General features: G+C 36.4%; 1 protein-coding gene across 2 annotated transcripts in view; it reads left to right on the top strand.

Moving 5' to 3' along the window:
• Positions 1 to 15,343, top strand: part of DPH6 (diphthamine biosynthesis 6) — a 202,837-nt gene that overhangs the window by 155,334 nt on the left and 32,160 nt on the right. For both annotated transcript variants that reach the window (XM_061367670.1, XM_061367669.1), the window contains one exon: positions 4,671 to 5,076. In XM_061367670.1, coding sequence (XP_061223654.1) covers positions 4,671 to 5,076 — 406 coding nt within the window. The remainder of the gene's footprint in view (positions 1 to 4,670; positions 5,077 to 15,343) is intronic.

Below are 15,343 nucleotides of genomic sequence, written 5' to 3'. Positions count from 1 at the left end.
TAACCGGTCCATGAAGACTTCCCAAGATGTTACTTAGCTTAGCGTGGCACTTTTCTCAGTGTTTAAGGTAATATGACATCAGCCTACTTTGGTATTACAAAATGTCAGGTATACAACAGAGTCACATTCTCAGTCCTTCTAAAAATCTACTCCATACCGTCTGATTTTCCCATGTTATTGAAACATATTTTGTATCGCCAAAAGATCAGTAATTTCTTCATGATAGAAGACATTCTCTGTTGAGCTGTGGGGTTTTATTCAAAGCAAGATGTTAAAAAATGAGTGATCATGGTCGTTCTCTGGACAGGGAATGATATAGATACAGTGCATGTATTTAGAAAAATTTCTTTTTAGCTTCCTTTTACAAGCTTTCTGGAACACTGGCTTTCCCACCTTTGATTAACTGAGTAGCTGATGATCCTGTTGGCAGGGGGAGGAAATTGTGAATCATGTTTAGAGGATAACCTAATGTGAAATTCAGTGAGAGCTAAATCACTTGCCATATCAAATCTTTGTCCAAAGTTCTGGAATCTACCATTTTGTAGTATGACAAAATCAGAATCCTGTCATAGTGTGGTCTACGAGAAGATCCTGTTTCCATCCATTCCTGAAAGAAGACATTGTAGAGGTCGTGAATCATAGAATCATAGAATAGTTAGGGCTGGAAAGGACCCTAAGATCATCTAGTTCCAAGCCCCCTGCCAAGCGCAGGGACACCTCACACTGAAACGTATCACCCAAGGCCTCGTCCAACCTGGCCTTGAACACTGCCAGGGATGCAGCATTCACAACTTCCCTGGACAACCCATTCCAGTGCCTCACCAGGAAAGAATTTCCTCCTTATATCCAATCTAAACTTCCCATGTTTAAGTTTTAACCCGTTACTCCTTGTCCTGTCACTACAGTCCCTAATGAAGAGTCCCTCCCCAGCATCCCTATAGGCCCTCTTCAGATACTGGAAGGCTGCTATGAGGTTCAGAGGCTGTTTCCTGCACAGAGAATGGATGTTACCTGGCTTCTTTTCCAGCCCTCTTTGAATCAGATCATGTAAAAGTATAGCACAGAAGTAGCATTTGTCTCCACATTATCTCAGCAGTCATCCATTGAACCTACACTGTCTGCTCATTTTCCCCTGTGACATTCAAACTTCTGGTGCAAAACTACCATTCAGTATTTGTTTTTAGAAAGGATAAAGTCCTGTGGAAAAGCTAACAAGTGGAAATCAGATTCTTCAACAGGCAGAGCTTCTTCCATGAATTGAAATTAATTTGAATACTAATAGCTAGAAAATAAATGTTTAAGGGCAAATACCTTTAGATGACAGCTACACCTACAGGTTTTACAAAATTTGTAAAGATTTGTAAAATTCAGGTCATACACACTTTAAGGAATCACTGCTTCCAACAGTGTTTGCCCCAACAGTTTTCTTGTCTCTCAATAATAAGAATTTTAGAGGTTCCCAAGAATGATTTGACACTTCTCTTCCGAGAATTATAAGCAAGCTGTATACTATCCTGCCTCATTTTTTTTCCCAAGATTCTGAAGATGCTGAAGGACTAGGTCAAAATGTGTGCTCCTTTATCGAACAGTCTACAAGAGTATCCTTGGGCAAGAACCCTAAAAACATATTTTTCTTCATAGTAGTAGAGCTGTCTGCCAGAAGTGCTGAATCTCATCCATAAGAGTGCAGAAACGATTGTAAAAAGCAACTTAGTCATAAAATAATTCCTCTTCATTTTCACGTTTAAAATTTATATTGTTCCAGCACCATATGAATAGAATTTCTTAGCAGACTTTATATATTCATCCTCATTTACTAGACAGGCTATCATAAAGATACTCAGCTGTTTAAGACAGTTGTAAATTTCTGACAGGTAACTTATAAATGCAGCATCCATGTACAACACATGACAGCAATTTCTTGAAAATAAGTCAGGAGAGGTCATTCTTAGGAGTATTTCTGTAAGATTCTGTAGCAGCCAATAAGAGATTATTAGTCCCCAGTAGCTCCATCACTTGTGCTTTTTGCAAACACTAAAGTCAAAGGTTATGAGTACTATGGTACCATACAGGTCTTTCACACAGAATGATTCTCCTTTGCTAAATTTGGAAATGTGCTTTCTTCTGGCCTTAATTTTCAAGCAATTCTTCATATTCTAAATGGCAGCTGAAGGCAAGCAGAAATAGTGAGTAATTGATTTAACAACCTAAGACAAGTACACGGAAGTAGAAAAGTTTGTCTTAGTGCTTGATGTGACCTGAGAGATCTGCTTTAGATTTCTTTTTCTAAACAGTACCTCAGCACCTTGGGCCAGCACAGTGGCCTTTAAGCCTGAATGAGCATGACTTTTTTTTTTTTTTTAATCTCAGTGCAAAGCTCCGGTATTTCATCTTTTCAAACTGTTTTACAGCACTCAGAGCAGAATTAAATTGACAAGGTTAGAATTCATCTCCTAGAGGAGAATACTGTGCTTCTCTTGTTAAGTGCTAATACAACATTTATGTGTTGGTACCTTAATAACAGCCCCAGCTAGCCTAATGAAAGTCCTGAAAGCAAACAGTACTCAGTGAGGTTTTATTATGACTGCAATTTGAGACAAATTATCCCTATTTTTGTTCCCATATCAAAAACAGAAATGCTAAAGCAATTGCTGCATGTTTGGTATAGAATTAGGTTCCACTATGGTTAATATAGAAGTGCATTTTTCATGTGAACAGCTCACAAGGGTCAAGCATCAAAGATACTCTGTGCAAAATGCTTGTCAATAACTTTGTGAGTGAATTTTGAAATAAAGTGCCTGTAACCTATCATTATTTCTCCCTCTCAAAGCTGAGAGCGAGTGGATGAAAATTGAGCTTGTGAATTCAAAGTACTGTGAGTTATATGGCCTTATCGACTTCAGGCAAAATGACGGGTTTGTCTTGTTATTATTTTTCCTTTCAGAGGTCAGACAGTAGACAATATTACCACTATATACTGTGGTGGAAGCAAATTGGTATATAAAAAAGCTATCTGTGTACACAAAGATGGTGTCAGTCACTAATATTAAAAATGCTTAATATATTGACTCTCCATGTAAATGGAGGAAAAAGTACTATAAGAAGAAAAGGTACTGTAAGAATTAAAATAATCAGCTGCCCAGAATACGGATTTCGAAATTTGATTTAAAAAAAAAAAAAGTATATTCAAGTACGTTGATGTAATTCACACTTTTTGAGAGTATGTATATTATAAAATGGAGTTGATTTCCCTAAATAGACCTTGTTGTATACATTATATGAGTATACGTACATGCATTTAAGTATAAGGTAACAGCAGACCTAAATGTGTGTACCGGTTTTGGCTGGGATGGACTTAACTTTCTTCAATAGCAGCTTGTATGGTTTGTATTTGTGACCAAAACAGCATTGATAATGCACCAGGCATTTCCTGCCATTGCTGAAAAGCGCTTACACAGGATCTGTTGGTCATACCACCCCATCAGTGAGCAGGCTGAGGGTACACACAAAGTTGGGAGGGGACACAGCTGGGGCAGCTGACTCCAACCGACCAGAGGGGTATTTCATTCTATATAACATCATATTTAGCCGTAAAAACTAAGGGGAGGGATGTTTGGGAGGGTAGTCGTTGCTCACTGTCTACCTATCAGTCTGATGGTGGGAAGGTTTTCAGTGCCTTTGCATTGCTTGTCTGTTTTTTTTTTTCTCCTTTCTTCCTTTTTTCTTCACTTATCAAACCATCTGTATGTTGATCCACAAGTTTTCTCACCTGTGCCACTGGGGAGGGGGGAGATAAACAAGCAGCTGTGTGGAACTTAGCTGCTGAATGGAATTGCTCCTAGTCGAAAGGTCTAAGGTTGTTTTTGGTTGTATTCAGATGAAAATGAATTGAATACATAGTAGCAATACAGGAACAATATAATTCTTTTATGAACTCATACTAGGTTGGTTAAGATGCCAAGGTAATGCTGGTTTATGCAGTATATTCACTTCCTATACCTGTTAACATGCTGCAGTGCAATTTCTATTAATTATTTTACAAAGAATTAAGCAGAAAGCACGTCCCACTTCTTTAATGACATCAGAAGAAACATAATTCAGTTACTCAGAGTTAGCTTGCCTGCTTAGCTAATTAGATGTGCTGGTTGATGTGGAAACAATTTAAATATACTTCCTAAATGAGCACTGCTATTAAGAAAACATTATCTTCTAAGAGGTGCTGTTCAAAACTATTTGAACCGTATCTTTGCTGTATCTGAACTGTATCTTTAGTACTCCCAACTTTTAAATAAATCTTAGGTGCTTTACTAACTCATTTCTGTAGTTTCAGTAGTATTTATCATTTTTATTCTTCAACGACCAGTGCAGATAAAAGACTTTTGGTATGCAAAAATACATTTTTGTGATTGCAGAATGAGTGCAAAATACACTGTGATCATTGTCTTAAAATATACAGGCGTAGTAGTATTTTGAGATTGCAAAAATGGGCAGATATTAACTGTCAGGCAAATTTGTAATTGCTCAAGATAACTTTTCAATGAGAAGGAAAGTTTAGGGGAAGAAGTCTCTATGAAATAACTACTGCACATTTTTTAATATATCAGCTGAATAAGAGCAACATTAATTTCTACTAGCACTGTAATATGCACAATATTTTGTTTATGTTTTAGGTTGAAGATTCAGAGACATATCGTGATGCAACTGCAGTGTGTGGGTTGCTTACTGTGGTTGTAATATCTCACCTACCCAGAGATGCTGCCATTGAATGGCATGTTGTTGCAGTAATTGATGATCCACTCCAAAGAAAACATTTTGCAATGAAGATGTTGTCAGAGGGCTTCCAAATTGAGTGTGAAACTGTGGAGTCTAGTTCTGCATCTTGTGCATCAATCTCCGTACATCTCAGCTTGATTTCACCATCCGCTTCCCAGCTTGATTTAGATGCACCTCTTCATGACTTAGTTCATATGTTTAGACAAGCTGTTGAGAAACTTTCAGAAGACTGCAGTGCAAGTCCTTTGTCTTTTAGAGCTTTCTTCAAGAACGATATCTTTGATGCTGGAACACTACAAATAGGTAAGACTTAATGATGACAGGAACCAGGTGTTAATACTAATAACAAGGTAATATTTGTTTACTTCTACATAAGGTTTCATTGGGAGAAAGCATTTTAGAAGTGCCTTTCAAGGACAGGTGCACAAGAAGGTCAATAGCATCCTGGCTTGTATCAGAAATAGTATGGCCAGTGGGTCAAACATAGGGAGAATGGATCTTTTGCATAAAAATCTTCGAACAGTTGTCCATTTGGTAGACTTTTTTGTCATTATTTAGAGCTATGTTCAAATAAACAAATTCTGCATGCTAAAAGGCACTCTTTTGAGAATAAATAATGAAATATTAATGTTTTACAACAAGGAAATGGTGGTGTATCCTCTAGATTAGAGGGTATCCAGTTTTGAAAGCGTGCTGTTTTCTCACCAATTTATTTAAATAGAACTAGCCAAATAAATTTACTGTTTTTTTCCCAATGTTTATTTTCAAAATCTCATTCCATCACCTTGTAAAAAGAATACAGAAATCTATATATAAAATATATTCTTTGTTTATGTATATATACATATTATATATAGCTATATATATAAATATGCAACTATAACTTATTTCTTATGTTGTACAGCTGTATTTTGGGCTATGCTCTATTTGGGAAAACTAACACTGTGTAAGAGCACAAAAGCTTATTTTATATGTCAGGCCTACAAAACTGGTAAACTATACTTGTATTGAAATCAGAAGAGCTTTGTAATCAATTTGAGAAGGAAAAAATTAGATATTTAGTCTATATGTATCTCAGACACGCATGCACTTTAAAAAATCCTTGCAGACCACAACTAATCCATATTAATTAGCTGACATAAATGTTAGCCCTCAAATATTTTACTGTCCTGGTTTTTTTTTCTTAACCTGCAGCAGTTTTTGAAGAAAATTCAACTTGACATTGTTTAATAGATTTAAAGTACAGGAATTGAAAGCTATAAAAATGTGGCATAGAATAAGCATATTTAATCCAGGAAGCAAGGAATGAACATATAGTCTGACAGAATGTTGTTGTTTTTCCTACATCTTGTTTAAGAGCTAAAAGGAAACCTGATAAAACATGTTCCTGGCATGGGATTAACATAACCATTTTTCCTGCTTTCTTTCTGATATTTCTCAGGCCATAGAGTAATTCCAGATAAATTTCATTTGCTTTATTAAATATATTGCTCAATATAATGTATAAATTGTGTGCATAAAAATTCATTTCAATTCCATTCATGTGAAATTACCACTGGCATAGACATAGAAAGATTTGTTGTGATTGTCATATATTCATACTGGTTGTGTTCAGATCTCTGCAGTGTCATAATAATTCCTGTCATTATAGTAATTTTATCATTATCCCCACTAGGAAGAAATACATTCTTGCAAACCTCTGCAATATATATAATACATTACATTTACTCATAGCACTAATTCATTGATGAAGAATTTGAAAATAACTTTTTTTCTACTTACAAAAAATTTCCAGGAAGTTCATGTAATGGGAAGAAGAAATATGTAATATATTTGAAAATAACTTCTCAAATTAAAAGTGTTGTTGCTGAAGTGTGTCTTACTGGTAGTTTCAGTCTCATTTAAGATTATTATATACATATTGTTTCTGATTCAAAATCAGAAGACTGTTAATATAATGTTAAGACAGGAACATATTTAAGTGTTCTTCTAATATATGTTCTTGGAGCCTTGAAAGGCATGTGGTCTCCAGTGAATCCTCCTCAGCTTCTCAAATGATGCAGCATATTACTGAACTGTGTCCTTGATTTCCTCTTGTACTGTTACAATAATTATAGTTTTCATCATTTAAAATGTACTCACATATATATATATTAACTCTCAGCTTAAAAACCACTGTATAAAAAATGGTCTCCTAAGATATTCCCATTCATTTCAGTATCCCCTAGACAGTGTCCATAAGCAAGATTGCATAGTCTGTCATCTTCTCAGTTATTATTGGCAGTCCTTAGTTTTGACTGGCAGAACTACTACAAATATGTGTGTCTTTTACTGTGCTTCAGGGATATAATATACCATAACTAATGTCAGATCTTTCTTTTGAATCCTACAATACTTTATTCTGCCTGTAACACCAGCCCAAGATACCAGAGAATGTCAAGTTCTGATGACCACAGCTTCCTGAGTTTCTTGGAGTGTATTCCTGTTTTCCTCTTGAGCCCGTCCTCATGTTTCATCTACAACAGCCCATTAACTTGTCAGCCTTCTTCCTAAATCTGGATTCACGACTAAGGGAGAAAAAAAATACATTTTTTACATCATTATCCAGAACTTTAATTCATTACCTGAAAATAATTCAAAACATACATATAATATATTTACACAAGTTCCAGTAAGCTTGTTCTGTTTCTTGAATGCATGACTCTGAATGTGGCAAGTCCCAAGAGGGAACAGGACTGGCTTCCAAAATAGCACTGGTTTGTGTCTTGTCAGGTCTGGGCCCAGCCAAAACTTGGTCATACATGTCTTTGTAGACTTGATATTTTGAGCATTTGGATGTCTTTGTGCTGATTCCTACTATCTCCAAAGGTTATTATCAGTTGCTGGGTATGTCTACGTGGGTAACAGAATTTACTACGCTACAGATCAGATAGTTGGTGAAAATGCCTTTCAAGCACAGAATAGCGTTTTACTTGGACAGAGGATAAAGCAGGAATGTATTGATCTTGACTTAAAAATCTGCAGGCCTAATACATGGACTTTTAAAAAACATTGTTTTCTTGAATTTGGCTGACAGAAGATGAATGATATTGAGAGAGCAATTTTTTCAGTTGGCATTTATTAATTCAGCTCAGGTAGTGCTGGTTGCTAACCATCTGTATGATGATCTGTTAGTGACATGTTTATCTCCGACATGTGTTAGACACTGTTAATCCCACAAGTAGGTCTGTCCTTTTGGAGTCTTCAACTACCATCAGATGCATTGCCTGTTGAGGAAAGATAATATTAATAATGTAAAGAGAATGCTAGACACTGCTATTCAAATATTTTTAATATGAAAGACATCAGACAGATGTATCTATAATGGAAAAGACAGAAATGATCATGTCTCAGAAATCAAGAGAGATGTTTGAGGGGATAACTGTTCCAGTCTTAGTGCATTTTTGATGGACTTCCATCATGTCATAAGATTAGCAAATAGTCTTCAATAATTCTTGTAAAATCTTGAATTGTAATGTATTGTCTCCTCTAGCAAAAGCATGGAAAAGAAATAAAGGTGTTGGGTTTGGGGTTTTTTCTGATTAGAAATTAAAATCATTGCAGTGAAAGGAGGTAATACTGCCACATATCTTCTCAAATGAACCTCTGATTAGATGAGCACTTTTTTGGTGCAAAGGAGTTGTCATTTATTTAAAACTCTTCAAAAAAAAAAAAAAAAGAGAAATTCGTACCTGACACAGTAAGGTGAGAACCAGGAATATGTGGACTCTGCATATTTTAACAGGTTATTGGAAATTATTATAGCCAGTGATGCCAAAAGAAGCTAAAGGTTTGTAATGCAAATTTGAGACAGATAGCTTTCTATCATCCTAAGACCAGATGTAAAGTTTTATTGAGCAAAGTATACTACTGATGGTGAACTTCTCAGAGGCAATCCTTCATAACATATGAAAGTATTATGGGCACCATGCTGAGACCACAGAACGTGTTAGGAGGATTAGATTAAGCTGACTTGTTAAGCCTTTAGAAGTCTTTAACATAAATTTGACTATTTCTTTCTTATTCTTATTTAAATATGCATTGATATAAACGTGTCAGAATGATTTCCTATATCATCCAGTTGACTAGATTATACTTCAGTATAGGAAAGATGAATGTTCATAAGTCATCACATTATGATTTCACAAGCCTTGTTCACAAGATGTATGCAAAATATTTTTGAATATTTATTAGGGAGTAGAAAAGGTCCTGTATTCACCAAAACATCATATTACATAATCCTTTTTTAATACTATAGAAAAAACGAAGTGGGAATATGAAAAGGCAAAAGAGAACTGAAGTAGAAAGACAGTCTGTTAGCAGCATTAAAATGAATATATAATTAGTTTTAAATGTGGCTGTGTAAATGCTTAGGACTAAAAGGTGCTTAGTACTTACGTGTTTATCAAATTTCTGTGATACTCTAGTTTGAAAAAATTCTAATAGGGTCAAGTACAGGTCAACTGGACTGTAGAATATCTTACTTAAAATGGGATTGTTTCTTCCATTGAAAGAAACCCTGTTGATTAAGCACTTTGTTGGGAGTCATTGCACTGACATAGTATACCCTGACATGAGTAAAAGATGTTGCTTTTAAACTAAGGATTTTCCATCTGGTAAGATAAGATTTTAAGTATTCCATTGACTCAAATACTGCATTATCCACACATTTTCCAGATGTTTTCCAAAACAGAGTTCCCAGTACTGGTAGATAGATACATTATGTAGTGTAAATCTGTCCTGGGTTTAGCAGCAGCAGTCATTTTTTCTCCTTCTTGGTAGCTGGTGCAGTGCTGTGTTTTGACTTTCAGCTGGGAACAGAGCTGAAAAACAATGGTGTTTTGGTTTGGCCAAGGACTCTGTGGGCCTCATGCTCTGCCAGGGGGGAGGGAAGCCAGGAGGAAGCAGAGACAGGACACCTGACACAAACTGACCAAAGAGGTGTTCCATACCACAGCACGTCATGCCCAGGATGTAACTGGGAGGGTGAGCCGGAAGGGCAGAGTGAACGGCAGAGTTGGAGGAGGTATCGGTCAGTGCTTGGTCGGGCTGGGGGGGCAAGTTATTGGTGGCCTGGTGATGGGGTGTTGTATTCTCTTCCCTTGTTATTTCCTTTATCATTACTATTATTGGTGGTAGCAGTAGTGATTTGTTATACCTTAGTTACTAAACTGTTCTTATCTCAACCCGTGGGAGTTGCATTCTTTTTGATTCTCCTCTCCGTCCCTCCAAGAGTGGGGGGGGAGTGAGTGGACAAACTGTCTTGTCTGGGGTTAAACCACAACAAAATCTAAGAGAAGTGGAAGAAGATTAAATGAAGATACCAGGGTTCATTTTCTTAGTAACACATGTCCATGTGCATTAAAGTTTAATACTTTTTAACTAATGCACTTTAGATTCACACTGAGAATTTATTTCAACTTTACTTTCTTGATGGATATGCCCTTGTACACTGGGGAAAAAATTTCCCATGAGGACAGCTGGAGTCTCAACCTCCAAACACAGGCCTGTTCTTACGTAATTGGTATTTACTCTAAAGTTGTGGAGAAGTAATCGTGTGAGTAGAAACCAAACAATCATTAAGAACTGCTTGCTGAATAAGAAAGAAGCAGGTACATAAGTGTTTTTAATTTTTAAGGGTTGGTCCTTTTGAAATCAAGCTTTGCGATCACTAACTAAGGAAGTATAACATATATCACAGTATGTTAGAGATTGGAAGGGACCTCAAAAGGTCATCTAGTCCAATCCCCCTGCCGGAGCAGGAACACCTAGATAAGGTTACACAGGAACGTGTCCAGGCGGGTTTTGAATGTCTCCAGAGAAGGAGGCTCCACAACCTCCCTGGGCAGCCTGTTCCAGTGTTCCGTCACCCTCACTGAGAAGAAGTTTCTTCTCAAGTTTAAGTGGAACCTCTTGTGTTCCAGTTTGTACCCATTGCCCCTTGTCCTATCATTGTTTGCCACTGAGAAGAGCCTGGCTCCAGCCTCGTGTCACTCCCCCTTTATATATGTATATACACTAATAAGGTCACCCCTCAATCTCCTCTTCTCCAAACTATAGAGACCCAGCTCCCTCAGTCTTTCTTCATAAGGGAGACGCTCCACTCCCTTAATCATCTTACTTGCCCTATGTATGTTATATATATATATATAGTTGTCCTATATATGTTATATATTATAACATATATAATTTGGACAAACAAAAATACCTTTAAAATATCATGATGCTGTCTGAAACAGACTGTAAAAATTGAACTTGTTTATCTACCAAGTTAAATTAATTTAGGCTAAGTGGAAAATGTAAAAACACTGCCCAACATGAAAGAAGAGGAAAATTTCACTTTAAATTTCATGTGTTTCCTATAAGAAAACAAAGAATTTGCCATGTATAATAGTTCAAGCAGCAGACCTACACTGCTGCTTCTCAGAGAAAAAAAGTGGTTAAATAATTATGTGGGGAAATTAATCAGATTATAATATATATAAGCAATTATAAAATACTTATGTGTTTCATGAGTGTATTTAAAATGACATTTTCAAAGGATAAAAGTACCTAAATTTGGTCTTGAGCCACGGAAGTGGCTTTGCAAGCTTGCTATTGCTACCCAAACTATCCAGTCAAGAGATCTGATATATTAAATGACATGCTAAAATGTTCAACTTTTTATTTTGGTTTTCAAGGTTGTGCTGTTATTGTACATAGTGCAAGCCATTCTATGCATATTGTTAGCAGAACATCTCACATAAAATTATGGGGATAGGATTTTTTTTGTTTGCTGTCAAAGACATGGGAAAATTCTTTAAATAGTGGTGTTGCCTCTTGACTTAATTTGCATTTGTGTTTTGTGCCTGTGAGGCAGCTTAAAATATATTACATCCTACTTTAGGGCAGTGGCCTGTACTTTGGGATGGGAAATTCATTTTTTAAGAGCACAGATACTAGATTGAGAAAAACTCAACTATTTGGTGTCAAGGCCAGGTAGCAAAGTTAGAGCTCATCCTTATGCAAAGTGGACAGCATGTGACATCTAAAGGTTATGTATTGCATAGTCATACATAAAGATCTTGTCTAAAATTTTAAATAGAAATAAATTATTTAGTTGTTGACCCAAGATTGATCTAGAACATAGACCTTGATAGAACATCCTTGATAAAGAACACTAGGAATATATTGGTGTGGTTGTTTTAAAGCTACTGTGTACAACTTCATATTTCTATCAGAATTTCTGCCACTAAAATCTAAGATACATTTATAGTTTACTCTATCCCTATCATGTTTTCACATTATGTTGAAGCGCTCCTGAGCCATTCACCTAATGAATTATTTGTATGGACTTTTTAATTTTCCTGAAGATTTACATGTAGTGACCTGTAGGGCAGAATGGACCTCGCCGAAAACAGTCTTTTCATAGAGAAATCCAGAGATTATAAAAAAACTTCCTAATTTTGCTAGCATGTTGAAAACTGATTTCCTTTTCTTTCATAATCACTTTGAAAAATGGTAGACATTTTTAATGTTGATCCAGGCGGTAACTTTGCTGCTTCTTGTTAGTTACTGAGTTATCTTCAAAAACACTGGATTTTTTTAAAAGCAGTAGGCTTTTAAAAATCTTAAGGGGGCAGATATGAAAAATCTTACGGAATGAGAACCCAATCTCTTCTGTAATAAGTCAGAAGCAGTAGTTCTGATAATTAGCTCTACAAGGAGGCTGAACAAATTAATACTCTTCAGGAAAACTGGTGTCTTCTAGACAGGTGTTTGTGTACTTGGCCTATCCATGTATGCATAAGTGTCTGTATAAATGCATAAAATGCATAAACTACAAATGTCCTTCTACAATGTCAAAATTAATTTTTGGAAACTTTGTTTACTGCTTTGTTGACAGAGAATAACTATAAAAGCATCTTATAATAATGACATCAGGCATGCAATCATTGCCAAATTTGGATCATCTGGTGTTTAATATGTGAGGCATATATTATCTGTCTATCTATCCAGAAGCCATTTGTGACAAACTCAGTTTTTAAGGACCCATCCTGGATTACAGTTTATGATTACATAGGAAGTTTTTTTCTCTTGAGACTGTTTCAACACACCAAATTTTGGCAGCAATTCTGCAATTCTAAATCAATAAACATTGAACGAACTTAGATTTCTAGAGACTTCTGCATAATTGTACAGATCCCTCTCTATTATTTTTTAAGTGAAGAAAAAAACTATGGTGGTGTTTAAACCAGTGAAGTCACATCTGACTTAGGAAGTCTACTGATCTTAAAATAATTGTAGGCTGAAACAACAGCATACCTGTTTTCCTTGTTGTTATTCATTCTAGATATTTATTTAGGACCATTGTTTGAAATGGAATATTGTAGTAGATGGATCTTATGGACCTTTGCATGACTAGCTTGTATTTCCTTGTCTTTAGCACCAAAATGCTCTTCGTCTAGCAGACCTAAGAAATAGTTCAATGAAAGAAAGAAGTGAATTTTGCAAAGAAGAACTGTGTACAGAATTACATTTCCAACCAATAATAATATAAATAACAACACTAACAATAGCAGGAAGATTAATGAGTAGGTGGATAGCTTGTTAGTGAGGAGGTTCTTGGATTAGTTCCATGTGTCTGCTATCCCACTGAATGGATGATCCACTGGAGGGTTGAATGACTGTTGGCTGTCCAACCATTGTTAGTCATTCAGTGACATAACCTCTGCACCAAGAAGTACCAGTTCAAATCTTCCTATTTGACAGCTTCTTCTAGCCCCTTTTGAAAGTATTGCTGATTTACAGCAGAAGCTGTACTTCAGTATCTTTCATCCAAATGCTCATAGCAATACCCTGGAAAATGAGTATTTTATCTATCGACTCTCAAACTATTGGGTTTGGAAACAAACCTAAATAAATTATGACTAGAAACTTCCTTGCTCCTTGTACTGTTAATAGGCAATTCACATGTGAGAGTATCTGAGATTAGAAATTTTCCTGCCCTGGCAGCATGTGTAAGAAGCTGACAAATCTTTATTCTCATTGTGGTTTTTTTCTCTTCCAGTTTCCTAAAGCTTTTGTTTGCAATACCATGCTTAGGCTATTCTACTGAGTCCCCTCCATAGAAATTACCCTCACAACTATCAGTTCTGGTACTGAAATCTCCCCATTTCTTGGTCTGCATGGTCAGAGCAGTAATAGGTAACACTGATAGAAAGAGGAAAGGCCAGATTTCAGAACTAGCACTGACTGATAGGCAAAACTATCAATAAATCTTAGCTCAAAGCCTTCCAATTCCTCTCCAATTTCTCCTCCAGTTTCTTCTCCAGTCTCTCAAAGTTAATTTTTTTCAGTAACATTTTGCCTTTTTTCAACTGTAGACACCACTGATAGTGCCTATCAAGTTTTGTCAGATGCCTTGACTATCAGAAGTCTCCTTGTTGGGACTTTAGAGACAAGTAGCTACTGAAAATCTGAATTTTTAATGGCTCCAGTAAGTACAATGGTAAATGGGCAATGGCTTAAATTCCTTTTGGAAACTCTTCTACTGTCAGCACTGTGGAATTCATATTTCCTGCATGAAGTAGGAGATAGTATCTTCTCTGTCACATATATAAACTCAATGTATCATGTACCAAGTTCAGCTCTCGACAGTCTCTCAGCAATACATCTGAACAGTCTGTGAGGTTACCCAAAGTGTTTGGCCATTTTCTTGGACACAGATAAGACCTTCTTTTATGTGATGGCATGAAATAATTATTTACAAAGAGGTGAAGCTAGAAAAGAAATTTAAATAATGCCCTGATTCAAACAAAAAATGCAGGCAGAAACTTAACAGTATGAGAAGATGATGCTGTGGGCACAGTTTGCTTTAATAGCCTAGATCTTCTCTTTTGTCTATATGGGTAATGGAAGCCAAAGGCACTACCTATGTTCCTGAAGCCCAGGTACAGCATGGACACAAGGATTATTATTGTGAATGCTTCATCCCTGGCAGTGTTCAAGGCTAGGTTAGACAAGGCCTTGGGTAATATGGTTTAGGGTGAGGTGTCCCTGCCCATGGCAGGGGGGTTGGAATTTGATGATCTTAAGGTCCTTTCCAACCCTAACTATTCTATGATTCTATTCTATGATTCTGTTATTACTGCTCAGATTGAAAAGTGATGAAACGCCTTTGTACTCTTTTGTCTATTTGTTTCCCCTGCTCTGGGCCCTTTTCCATAGTCAAAGATACCTCTCCTTTGGAGCTAGGGAGGAGGCCTCAAGGTAGAAGAAAAGGCAGGACAAAGGAAATAGTCCTGCTTGTACTCCACAGGTATGCTTAAGGAAGAAAAGGCTCCAGTGTTTACTGCCTCTGCTGTATGCTTAGTCAAAGTTGGACTGTGCAGCCAAGCTTTACATCCTAGATACTCAGCTCATGGTTTTAGCTGTTATTATGTGGTAACATCCCTTCTTTTGTTTTCTTTATGCAGCCTGGAAGAGACATACCATACACTTTTTCATTTGGGGAGGGTTGTAGTTTTGGTTTGGTGGTTTGTTTTTTTTG

This window comes from Neopsephotus bourkii, unplaced genomic scaffold (assembly GCF_033783945.1).
Source record: "Neopsephotus bourkii isolate Nb327-2 ecotype Australia unplaced genomic scaffold, CSIRO-AGI_Nbou_v1 NB_1388, whole genome shotgun sequence".
Taxonomy (NCBI): domain Eukaryota; kingdom Metazoa; phylum Chordata; class Aves; order Psittaciformes; family Psittacidae; genus Neopsephotus; species Neopsephotus bourkii.
Note: the sequence above shows the minus strand (reverse complement) of the source record. Positions and strands in the feature narration are given on the sequence as shown.